Below are 12,920 nucleotides of genomic sequence, written 5' to 3'. Positions count from 1 at the left end.
TGTTTTTCAAACATAAACTTTTAGAACCATATATATGTGTCCGTCTACTTCAATCGGTTTGGTAAAATACTCAAAACAACAAATTACTAGATCTTAACCCGCCCAACTGGGCGGGTCTTTACTTTAATGATATATATAAAATTTTGAAAAACAAAAGGTTAATGTGTACAACTTCTACTATTTTAGTTTACTGTGATAAACAATATTAAAGGCTGATTCACGCATCGTCGTGGATATTGGGATGATATTTGTTTTTAAACTTTGTATTTGTAATTGTATTGTGTAATCACATACTTCCGAAAAATGTTGTTCACAAACCGAAGGGAGCAAACCGAAGCAGTATATTGAATGTGTTTGTAAAACGAAAAAATGGATAGCTTATTTATACAAAATCATAATGGTTTAAATATTACCATGTGTATTAAATGTGTTTTTAGTTAGTTCAGAATATTTGAGAAATACAAAATTATAAGGATATGAAAAATTTGATTCATTTTTACATCTTAATTATGTTTTAGCAAACAATTTTTTTTTTGTAAAATTTTGTTATGGAATAATAAAAAATAGCAAATTTTTGATACATCGAATTATGTGTGTTTATAGTAAAATTTAATAGTTAACTTTTTTACATTTTAAGTTATGTGTTTTACAAATTTAGTTAAATCCAATAAAAAATATGAAGAATAAATAAAAATAAGTAAAATTTCTGGCCCAATTAAAAATGTAATAAACAAAATAGTCCATAAAATAAATGTGGCCCAACTATATACACAGATTTTTTTCCGGGAAAAAAATCTGTTTGATCAAACCTAACCACAATTAACGTGTTGCTCTCTCTCTCTCTCTCTCTCTTTCTTTCTTTTTCGCCGAACGGTCTCTCATCTTCTCACCTAAATCTCATCGAAAAAATCTTCAGTTTATTCTGTTGTGGATACTTTTGTGTTTCTCCAAAAGAGTTTCAAGTTTGTTTTTCAGATGGTTTAAGATAGAAGGTTAGATTTTCATTCTCCTCTGTTCTTCCCAATATCTGACTCTATGCGTTTTAGATCTTTCTGGTTTGTTTCTGTTTCTAACCGAAGTTACTCTGTCAATTAACTGTAGATCGGTCATTTTTCCTATATCGACAGCTGAAAAATGACCAAATCAGATTGTATATGTGATAAAGATTAGAAGACTCGGCAGCAAGAAGCAAAGCTTTATCAGAAATTAATGGAATGGCAAGTTGAATATTTCAATTAAGAAAGATTAGAGCAAATTTTTCTGATTTATTGTGTTTTTATTTAATAATTTTTGATCTTGATTTTGTTATCTTGATTTTCAATCATTGTCACCGTTTCTGATCTGTAGCTAATATGTGTTATATTGTTTTAGATATCTTTTACATTCTCATGTAAAACAATCTTGCTAACCGTGATTATATTTTTTTTCTATGCTTTGAGTTCATGGACTGGATATAGTTAATGGAGAGCCGATAAGGATACCCAAAAGAAGTATTCTTCGGTGATCGTTTACTGGTGGGTCACAGGGCACAATACATATGCTAAACGTCAGAACAAAGTCAAGGTTAGCAATGTACTGTCTTTCTCTCTCGTCAAATTTTCATGCTTGATATTAGAAAATGATTAGTTCATAAGTAAAGAGTAACTTAGAATCATATAGAATTATAATTGAGATTAAACTCTAAGATATCATTGTTGTTTAGGTTATGGCTGCTCATTGTTTTTGTTATAACCTGCTTAATGGATATATAATTTTTCTTTGCATGATTGTGATTGCTCTAATAGTTTCTAAGTACTATAGCATCATTGAGTAAACGTGTCTTGTGTATGAAAACATGGATTATTGTACAAATCAGAGTAGTTCAGAAAAATGTAAATTTCAATGCTGGTAAAAGAAGAAGTTTATAACAATGCTGCGTGTTGCTGGCTGTAGAATCGACGTTCTTGCTGCGATTAAATCTGCATTGAACAAATTTATACCAGATTAAGTTAAGGTGCATTACACAAATATGTGAAAATCTAATATACATTTTTTTTAAAAATACAATTAAGTAGTTCAGAAGACATACCTCATCACTCCTTCTCTTCAAGATTGTTGAAAATTTCTTTAAAAACAACATTCATGGTTGTCTTCTTAGGCTTACCATCTTTATCCAGAATCAAAATTTTCAACCCTTTCTTCGATGTCACTCTAGAAATTGCCACGTATAGCTGTCCGTGTGAAAACACCGGTCTTGGTAGAAAGATACCAACTTGGGATAATGATTGCCCTTGGCTTTTGTTTATAGTTATAGCAAAAGCCACAGCCAAAGGCAATTGCCTTCTACGCATTTTAAAAGGCAGTCTAGTATCTGATGGTGTTATCAACAATCTGGGAATATATACTGTCTCCCCAACTTTTTCTCCAGTAATGATTCTAGCCTCAACCATAAAATCCATTAGCTGAGTGATCTGCAGCCTTGTTCCATTCATTAATCCTTCTGTAGGAGCAATATTCCTGAGAACCATAACAGGACAACCAACCTTTAGTCTAAGACTATGGTTTGGCAATCCAGACACCTTAATAGTGTTTAGAAAATCAGGACCAAGAGCTTCATCACTAAGTGAAATTTTATCCATTGGATCAATACTATCTGCACTTATGTAGATCTTCTCCTCGCCTGCGATTAGACAATTCATAATTAGCACATAATTCCTGAAAAATTATATAATTTCGAAAAGACAGAGTAAAGGCAGAATCTTACCATCAAGCTTATCTAACATGTATTGATTAATCATGTTCACATCTTCATTAGTAGGACATAGAATAGCTCTCTCTTGGAAGAATTTAGGCTCTTTGTTTTCTTGTAACGAAGCAGTATCACCATACACAGCTTTGCTTATGGCTTCTACAGGATCATCAGAATCGCTAATTAAAAACTCTTCAGGAATATCGATCTCAGCTTCACCATCGTTAGGCTCTGAAATTTTACCTTCTCCAACCTTTAATATCCACTCTGAGAATTCCTTAAGTTCCTGTGCCTCTTCGGGTGTCAAATCACCGGACAATAACCTCATGTTCTTCGTGAGTTTAAAGACTTTACAGTACTCCCAAAGATAAGATTTATTCAGCGAGGCCAAAACGATTTCAGCTCTACAAGCTCCATTAATTACAGGTAGAATCTGTCGAAAATCACCTCCAAACACTACAACCTTCCCACCAAATGGTTTCTTTCTATGCTTCCCCATAATATCAGACATGCTTCTATCTAGAGCTTCAAAACAATGTTTGCTCATCATAGGTGCCTCATCCCATATAATGAGTGATGCTTCTTTTACCAAATTAGCTTGATCTGATCCAGAAGCCATAGTACACGAAGAAAATTCATCAGGGCTAAGTGGTATGCCAAATCTTGAGTGAGCTGTCCTTCCACCTTGTAATAACAAAGAGGCGATTCCACTTGATGCAACATTAAGAACAATATCTCCTTTACAGCGAATAGCTGCAGATATTAATTTCCAGAGAAATGTTTTCCCGGTACCACCAAATCCGTAAACAAAGAACATACCCCCTCGTCCTTCATTAACAGCAGCCAATATTTCATCAAAAATTTTCTTCTGTTCAGCCGTCATCTTCTGAACGTCTCTATCAAGGGTTTCTAGCAGTGCTTGCCGATCATAACTCCGCTCATCTAATATCAGAACATTGGAAGCACTATTGTCTGTAGGAGGAAGTTGTGGCATTGAAGTAAATTTTGATAGAGAAGACCCATTTCGCCTCAAATGCTTCTGAATCTCTTGTAAAGCAAACATCTTTTTCTCCTCATCACTTAACAAAAGATCTTCAAAAAAAAAAGAATGAAATTAGCACAGAGGGGCAAAATAATTAATCTTCAAGTAGAAAAATTGTGATTACGAACTTTGACATAAAACTTCAACAGAAATAGAAATTAGCTCAAAAGAAAATAAATAAATTAAAACCTGGTCTGTTGAAAAATATCCGACGATTATGCTCCATATCTTCAGACAAATACTGCCATGTGTTTTCCCAAACGGTTTCTGGCATAGATAAAGTATTACTAAGCAACATCATAACAAACACATGTCGGAGATCATTTCCGGAGCTTTCAAAACTTCTCCTCACTATATCGTTGATGTACTCTTCATCATCATCTAATAACCCACGAGCAAAACATGCATCTCTGTATTCAGGATAGAGAACACCATCAAAGGTTTTAAAGCATTCATAACCGGTAGGCCCTCTGACAACGTTCAACAACACGCGCAAATAATAAGCATCTTCCAAGTGACGGGGAGCATAATTTATCCTACCAATAGCAAATCCTCTTTTACGCTTATTGAACTTCTTCTGCTTCTTGTCGTAGGTATAGTAGTTGGGAATTTGGGCATAGAGGAGAGTTCTAGCGAAAGCATCAATTTTACACAGCTCAAACCATGCTAAGAACATAGTATTCTGAATGAGTTTCCGTTTCACTACAGCTTCCATCTTATCTTTTCCTTTGAAAATAACATGCTGTTTACCAGGTAGATGAAAAATAAGCTTCTCAACTGCTGTAGATCGATAGTGAATTGGAAACTCAAAAATTCTCCAACCAGCTTCACATACTGAAACATATCTACAAAAGAAAATACAAATTATTTAAATAACAAAATCCCTGACCAGCAGAGTCATATAAACGAAAATGTGAAATAGAAAGTTAGTAATAGAGATGTACCTGCAGTCGAAGAAGTCTTTAAATTCATTTTTTTTTTCTGCATTTAATCCAGCAGTTTCCATCTGGTTTGTAACTACATGTTCAGGTGGTTCGACAGCCACTGTGACACGATCCTGTCCTTTATTAATGTACTTAAATAAGTACTTAATAGAACCAGCTTGGTTGCACCATTCTACATTGATATGAGCTCGGTAACGAAGAGACAGTTTCTTATTGTAAGGAATTACCCATCGATTGTCACATCTCATCCCATTCTTCATGACAAAATTTTCAGTCTGCTCACGTCTTCTATAAATAGGAAATCCTTCTTTATTAACTGTTGTCTTCGCAGCATATGCTTTGGGATATAACTTTGAACATAGTCCATTCTCCATGCACGGTGAATTCATATTAGCTGTTCCACAAGGACCATGCATCATCATATCCTTAATAACTTCATACAACTCTGGTTCTTCGTCTTTATTAGGGATTTCCGCAGATATTATCTTATCAATGTCATCTGTTGTCGGAAGCTTGCATGCTGGATCCAGGAATAGCAAAATATGTGCATGTGGGAGACCACGCTTCTGAAACTCAATGGTGTACATTGCTGTAACATTAGATATAAAAGATGGGTTAATGTATAAAATAAGAACAGATTATAAAATCAAATGCTAAAGCTGAACGTTTTCAACTTACACGAAGAAACCTTCCCAAGAATTTGTTTTTTTGTTAAATCATCCATCAATGATTCAAGTTTCATTTTGAAGATCCTAGAAACAATGTCTGATCTATCCTCTGCCTTCAATTTTCTTTTCTCTAGAAACCTGGTGATCTCTGGCCATTTTGGATTGCATGTGTAAGTGATGAACAGATCTGGAAATCCAAAATGCTTACAAATAGCCATAGCATCCAAATAATTATTCTTCATATATCGTGGACCACCAGTGAAAGAAGCTGGCAACACAAATTCTGTTCCTTGGTCATGCATATCGATTTTTCCTTTACTCTCTGACTGTTTGATAGAGTCATAACTATCAGATCGCAAAGTAGACTGATTGAACTTGAGATATCGTAGACGGTTAGACTCAATGGTTGTGAAGGCGTCCACCACAAATTGCTGAAACAGTCGCCTACCATACAAGAGAGTGTGTGACTCATTCCTACGTTCTTGACAGCGAAAAGCAAAAAACTGTCTCATACTAATTGTCTGCTTCTTCATCTTCTTAGTAGCTTCTGTTACTCCTTTCTTTATACCAAGCCTAAATCCATCTTCTCCATGTGTAAATAATAGAGGATACTGCAGTGCCAAATAGGAGGGATGTATCTCATTAATTCTCAGAAGTTTTCCACAATGTCTCTGAAGTACTATATCCCTTTTATCCATATCCAGATTAAAATCTCCAGGAACTAAAGCTGCAACTTCAGATGCTTCGGGTGTGTTGTATGTTCTGCCATCCTTTAGACGATCACTAATGATCCTCATATGAAAAGCTTCTTCAGGATTAGTATTAAATCGCTGGCTTGCTGATCTGAAGGTCTTAACATATGGGTTCACTTCATTTAACACCTTCATCAAAACCTCAATGATCTCTTTCCTCAAGTTGTCCTTCTGCTTGCCTTTAAAACTCCTTTTACCTTGGCTGCAGTTAAAAAAAAAACAAAATTTAGGGCGGGATAATTGAATGCAGTTATATCTGGGTAAATTGAGTAATATAACTTACTAAACATAAGATGGATTAGATATCAATATTAGTTCCATTCAATATGAAATTTCTGGATAGAAAACTTATACCTTAAGCATTTGGCTCTGTTCTCAGCTTCATTCTCAGTATCACAGATGTACATTTGGCCAAATTTAGCTTCACTTCCTTTGGGTGGTTGTAAACTACCCATAAGATGGTAATTTTCTCCTTGAAGTTGAAACATCTCTGGCCCTATTCCTTTTCTTAGAGATCTTTCTACTTTCCCACCCAGAGAAGTAAATGAGAAGACCATGTTATAAGCTCTGATATTTTTCTGAAAATGCTTACATTTTTTATCATCTCCTTCAATCAATCGTTTAAGTTCTGTTGGTGGGTCTTTTAATAGAGGCAAAACAACTTGACCTTGACCACAGCAGAGTGAAAAAGAAGGATTATTGCTGTTTTTACGTTTGTTGATCCTCTCGCCATACCACATAATAGCACAACAGTGAGAACACGTATATGATGGATCACCTTCATCTATGTAAGCTGTATATTTTCGGAACAACATAAATTTTAAAAATATTACTGTCATAGATTGAGAAACAGGAAACAATCAAAATTATGTAAGCATAACGTGAATTCTTACCGTAATCGTTTCCACTGGATTTGGTTTTCATCCGCTTAGTTGCACGTGCACTCGTCTTTGCAATAAGCGTCTCCGTTGGAGAGGAAGACTGAGGATATTCAGTTTCCAGCTCAACATCATCAGCAAAATGGTTTTCTTCAGTTTCTGTATCAGAACTCTCCTGGGAACTACAGTCAAACTCTAGAGAATCATCAATTTCTTCAAGTACTCCTGCATATTTTAAAATATTAAAAACAGATGTGCAATACAACAATCAATAGTGAAGCCAAATAGTAAATTAGTAAACCTCTAAAATCGATATCATTGTCGATGTCTGCATCATCATCGTCACTGTCATGATCTTCGCATGTACCATCGACTGTGTTTGATTGCATATTTCCCTTATCTCTTACAAAGATCTGAGATATTTTTGTAATGTCTTTTAACACAGCTGGAGGATTCTTTCTTCGTTTCTTTGAAGTGAGACAACTTCCCTGTTCTGGAGTACAGCTAGCTGCAGTAGATATGAAAAACACAGTTCAAATTGCCAGTAAGTTCCTACTTTTACCTTTGTTTGATGTCTTTATATCATGTAAAAAATCAATTTTTCACTATACATGCCAATTTACCTATATTCCTCTTCTGTTTGCTTGCTGAGGTTTCTGGAGTTGGTGATATTTGTTGTTCGGTAGAGCCAAATAAACCCATAGCTGAACTGGTAAAATTGGCATGTAGGTGTTTTCTACTCCGTTTTGGTGGTTTTTCCCCATGCTCTGTTTTGTCTTCACTGGTGTTTAACTCTCGTGCTATTAATTTGAGAAAAGATTGATAAAACTGAACAATTAGGTGCAGTCATTGAGAGGCCAAAATTCAAAATAGAATATCAATGAAAGTAGTACTGACATGGTAATGCCGTGAGACATGATGTAGGTTCTGGAGTATTCTTAGAAGCATCTGACGTGAAACCCATATCTTTGAAATTGAAACAAATGAAGGTGTTAAAACAAACATAGGAATTTAATCAGAATTGTTCATAATTAATCATTATTAAAGTAGACCATATACCTAGAAATGTCTTGCGTTTGTTTCTTGGTGTTTTTGGAGTGTTTGAGATTGGTTCATCTATAGGACCAATAGATGTAGTAGCAGGACTCTTATAAATCCCTTCGGAAAGCCTTGAAAAAATAGACTGTACTGGTACTGTAAGATTTTCCCTTTGCAGTCTTGGAGTTTGACACCATCTCTGGTCGGATTCATTTCCAGCAGTGGCAATGTTTTCATTTTGATGAGGACTCTCATTCTCTTTGTTTGGTTGACCTTTGCCATGATCACGTTTACGTTTCATTGTGGCCAGTATCAGAAACTTTGAAGCTTTTTCGGCTGTGTATCTAATAAACCTTGACTCTTTACTTGTGTTTATTTCGGTTTGTCAAATCTGGTGTAAAATATATTCTAGGGTGATAGTCTGCAAGTTGCATAATCTTTTCTTGTAAGTGATGATTATATGTAAATAGAAACTAAATATCTACCAAATCAAAATTAAAATCGATATTGGTAAGATTATATTGTAGACTTGATTTTGCGGAGATTTAGTACTTTAATCAATTATTATTACATTGTTTTAGTAAATATATAATTTGATTATTGCTCTTATTTACTTTTATATTAAACGTAAAGTAGAAGACAAATATATGCATCTTCTAAAAGATATTTTCTATGACATCAGGTTAATAGGCGAAGTAGAAGTGAATGAAGTAACTTAGCGAAGCAGAACCAACAATGAAGTTATCTATCTTACAACTCTTTATCTGGTGACGCAGAGCCATAACATGTAAGTTGTCAATTTTATCCTACAAAGATATGCGGTACAATGCAAGCATTAGACTATGTTCAACGTTAAGTTGTATGGTAGAATAGGTCATGGAAGTATATGTTGTAGATCTGCGTAGACTGATAGTTTTTGGTTGTTATAATATAATAATAAACTAACCAACAAAGTAATAAGTATAGAATACATGATATGGAAAGAATTCAAAACAATATAAATAAATACTTAAATTTAATTATAGAATACATGATACTGAAGGAATTCAAAACAATATAAATAAATAATTAAATTTATCATCTTAAATCCAGAACACATCATAAGAATTGAAAAAACAAAAGATAAAAAACAGAAAAAACAGAAACACGAAAACCAATTCAGCAACAAACCAATAACACAATCATTTAGTCTCTAATCAACCTTATTCTTCTCCAACTTCACTGTCTTAGTGCATAGCTTCTTTGAGGTTGAGGTAATGTCCTTCAGCTCAGCATCTTCTTCCTTGCGCTTAACAGTTGGTGTTGTAAATCCTTCAGATGAGCTCTCAGAGTTTGCCTTGAGTTTCTGAACCTAGTGATAAGACAGACATCAGCAAATAAATCTGAGATGAGTATATAAATCGAAATTAACTTAGGAATGAAATCATTAAAGCAAATAATGATCACAAACCTCCCCAGTAGAAAGAGTGGACGAATTTGTCTCTAAGGCAGAAACAGGTTCAGAATGAGACTCGAGTTTAAGAAGATTATCACCAGTCCAAACTTGAGAAACAAAGTAGGTGTTCGATCCTTTATCTAAATTTCCCGAGCTTATAGATACTCCAAAACAAAAAGACTTCCCAACTAATGCTCCGAGGGGCATGGGGATTAGTTCAGGATCTTCTATCTGCAAAATTAGATAATAGTTTGATATAAATATTCATCAAACTAAAACAAAAGGTAAAAATTATGAGAAAATATACTTGCCTCATCAAATGAACCATCCCAAAGCTCAACAGCATCACAACCAACAATGGTACTGGCAACAGTGTCAAGCATCATCAATTTGCACTCTCCACTGTCATCTCTCACATTCAAATGCAATTTGTACCTGATTTGAATTACAAAGCAATTAGTAGAAACCATTATAAAGACATCTCGTGTTTCATAACATAGATGCATTATCACTTACTTTGGTTCAATCTTTTCAGCATGTGAGTGACATTTTTCGCAACGCCATAATGGTTTGTCGTTTTGAGTCAAGTTTCCAATTTGATTGTTACGAATCTTAGTTGCACGTTTGTTGTGTGCAACACATCCAAAGTAGAACCAACCCCAATCTGTGTCAACAGATTCAATTGAACATATGATTTTGCAACTCTGAACCTGCAATACACAACCCACATTTTCAATACAATGCTTGTTAGTCAGATATATAATATGATAATACAACCTCCATTGCATCCAATATCTCAGCGATGGATCTGATTTGAACATCTTCCCAATCCGTTTTTTGGATCTTAGTCACCTTATTCTCACTCTTTTTGTCAACAATAGTAAGAGGAAGATCATTTTGCATAAGTCTGAAAATAGCAAAAATAATATATAAATAACAATGACAATCCAAATATATTATTGTATATTAACAATCTGTTTCAATAACTTACTTTTCTTTAAACTCCATGGCTTCTTTGATGGTTGGGTTGAGAGTTACAATTGAAGCATCAAATGCACTTGTGATTTGTAACTCACCTACAATTACATATTAACATATATTTAATATATTGGCCACGATTTGTACAGTTATGGAACTTATTTTATGTACATGTATATACCGTTGTAGGAGCCGATTTTAGCAAACCTAATCAAACAGATTAGTGTTTGAACAGATCCATCTTCGATAATGGACTCAAATTGTTCAGCAAATTTCCCCCACAAGCAACATGCAACATCACGACCACTGCATAAAACATATTTATAAGTGACATTCAAATCATATTAAACAGTATAATTTGAAGTTCCAGAAATCGTACGAAGCTTACTTTGTGTTACGCAAGCGGAAATTAAGTCTTTTCCTGTCTTGTTGATGTACTTGCACGGTTTGTACTACTCCAAGATCGATGACTTCGCCAAGGATATCTGTACAAAAAAGAAAAATATATTATGTCTAGAACAAAAATGCATCTACAAAGGGATCTAGTAAAGTAACATATAGATATATTTTCACAAGGATAGGATCATACCGATTAAGACATTTACATCTAAAGCATCCGTACCGAAATCTTCATAATTCACCAGAGAAAGACATGGATTGTCGTCCTCAAACACTGACCGAGAGATCAGTGTGTCACTTGTGAAGTTGATTTTGTATGGTAGCGGGGTTGGTCGATATTTTCCACCAGAAGCAGCAACCTTGAAGTGTTCTATGAATCTCCATTCACCAATCGGGAGATTTCGTTTGAGGCGGAACATCAGATTTCTTTTGCAACTTGCGTGAATTTTGCCACCCTAAACACCCATAAAATAACAACAATCAAAATTTAAAGAAAAGATAAATCATATCTTCAAGGTTTAGAAAGATGATGATGACTTACTCTTTCATCAGCAAGAACACATTCTAGAGTTTCCCCTCCAAAATTTGTATTCGATGTCCATGAATGGAGTAGCTTCACGTGCACTCTCCAAGCATCTTTGTGTGGTTTGACATTGTGGACGTAGACATAAGCTTGATTGTTTGCCATTGTTTTGTTTTGTGAACTTTGAATGTATTTGTAGAAAAGAAGCGATAGCCTTGTATATATATATATATATGAGGCGAGCAATACTGTTATAGCAAATGATTTTAATAATATTAAATGTAAAGATATTGTTAGATTTAAATAATAATTGATTTGAGAAAATTTAGGAATAACTATGGAGAATAAACATATCGCAATAACTACTTTATTTAGAATATTCGATTTCGTGGGGGTGAAGATTAAATGTGAAGATATTGGTAGATTTAAACAATAATTGATTTGAGAAAATTTAGGAATAACTATGGAGAATAAACATATCACAATAACTACTTTATTTGGAAGATTCGATTTCGTGGGGGTGAAGCTTGATATCTTCGTTTAAATGATGAGATATACACGCCAAAATTTGGTAAAACTAACTTTCAAATATGTAAATTAGTAATAAATTGGTAGATATCATTGCAGAAGAGAATATTTAGGAATCATTCGAGAAATCTAGTAAATACAATCCTAATTTCGTGTTGATGAAGTAAGAATATTCTTTTCGTAAATGAGAAGATTTGCACGGATATTTGATAAGTACTTTCGTTGTAATGTTATAGGCCCATTCGATTTTAATGTGTAAATAGGCCCTGTCGATTTTAATGTGGATGAAACCAAGATAGATATTGTCATATGCACAGCCCATTTGTAAATTTTCGTATTAGTTAGATATCTCAGTAGGCAAACAGTTTTTTTTTTTCCTATCCCTATAACCAAACAAAACCCTAAGGTACTTCTACTTTAATAAGATAGATGCAAACAAACTATCACAAAATCTAGAAGCTAAGAATATCTGAAAAGAGCCATAAATACAGCATAGAAAGAACTTATAAGCACTCCCAAAATAGAAACCTTGAAAATAGATCCAAATACATTTTTTAACAAAACATAAAACAATGAACGAGCATCTAACTACACACATAATCTTCACCTCAAAATCTTAAGCTAGTACTTTGCATACCCACACTAAATTAGCATATGTGACTTTATCTCCACACATAATCAATCCATATAGCTATATTTCGACACATGATTACTAGGTTCGTTTATCTCACTATATCTATATCACCACATAAAGGTTCTAACTATAGCTGACTATGTCTCCACATAAGGTTAGCCTATATGACTATCTCCACGCAAGGATATATCATATATATACCCCCACGTCAAATTGACCATTATGATTTATGAATATATCTCACGCAATGTTCGCCTATATTTCCACAAAAAGTTAACATATACTACCTCCGTTCGTGGAAATAAGATTTTCTAAACAATTCACACATATTAAAAAAAAATCAATGTTTTCAATTAAACTTATTATTTATATT

The 12,920-nt window shown here is 34.0% G+C and overlaps 1 protein-coding gene and 1 long non-coding RNA gene across 2 annotated transcripts; one reads left to right on the top strand and one right to left on the bottom strand.

Moving 5' to 3' along the window:
- The first annotated feature begins 1,422 nt into the window (after nucleotides 1-1,422).
- Nucleotides 1,423-8,924, top strand: LOC130506198 (uncharacterized). The gene is made up of 3 exons (XR_008941923.1): nucleotides 1,423-1,563; nucleotides 7,458-7,556; nucleotides 8,733-8,924. It is a non-coding gene; the product is annotated as an uncharacterized LOC130506198 (long non-coding RNA).
- A 318-nt stretch (nucleotides 8,925-9,242) lies between these two features.
- On the bottom strand, nucleotides 9,243-11,550 carry LOC108831927 (uncharacterized). Its single transcript, XM_018605427.2, has 10 exons — nucleotides 11,404-11,550; nucleotides 11,053-11,317; nucleotides 10,852-10,948; nucleotides 10,645-10,769; nucleotides 10,477-10,561; nucleotides 10,263-10,392; nucleotides 10,002-10,195; nucleotides 9,797-9,920; nucleotides 9,501-9,716; nucleotides 9,243-9,401 (listed from the first exon to the last, which is right to left on the bottom strand). Exons 1-10 carry the CDS (start codon nucleotides 11,548-11,550, stop codon nucleotides 9,243-9,245), a joined length of 1,542 nt encoding a protein of 513 aa, XP_018460929.2.
- Between the last annotated feature and the right edge of the window lie 1,370 nt (nucleotides 11,551-12,920).

The sequence above is a fragment of the Raphanus sativus genome, unplaced genomic scaffold (assembly GCF_000801105.2).
Source record: "Raphanus sativus cultivar WK10039 unplaced genomic scaffold, ASM80110v3 Scaffold2979, whole genome shotgun sequence".
Classification (NCBI taxonomy): Eukaryota; Viridiplantae; Streptophyta; class Magnoliopsida; order Brassicales; family Brassicaceae; genus Raphanus; species Raphanus sativus.
This window is presented reverse-complemented; position numbering and strand designations above follow the sequence as displayed.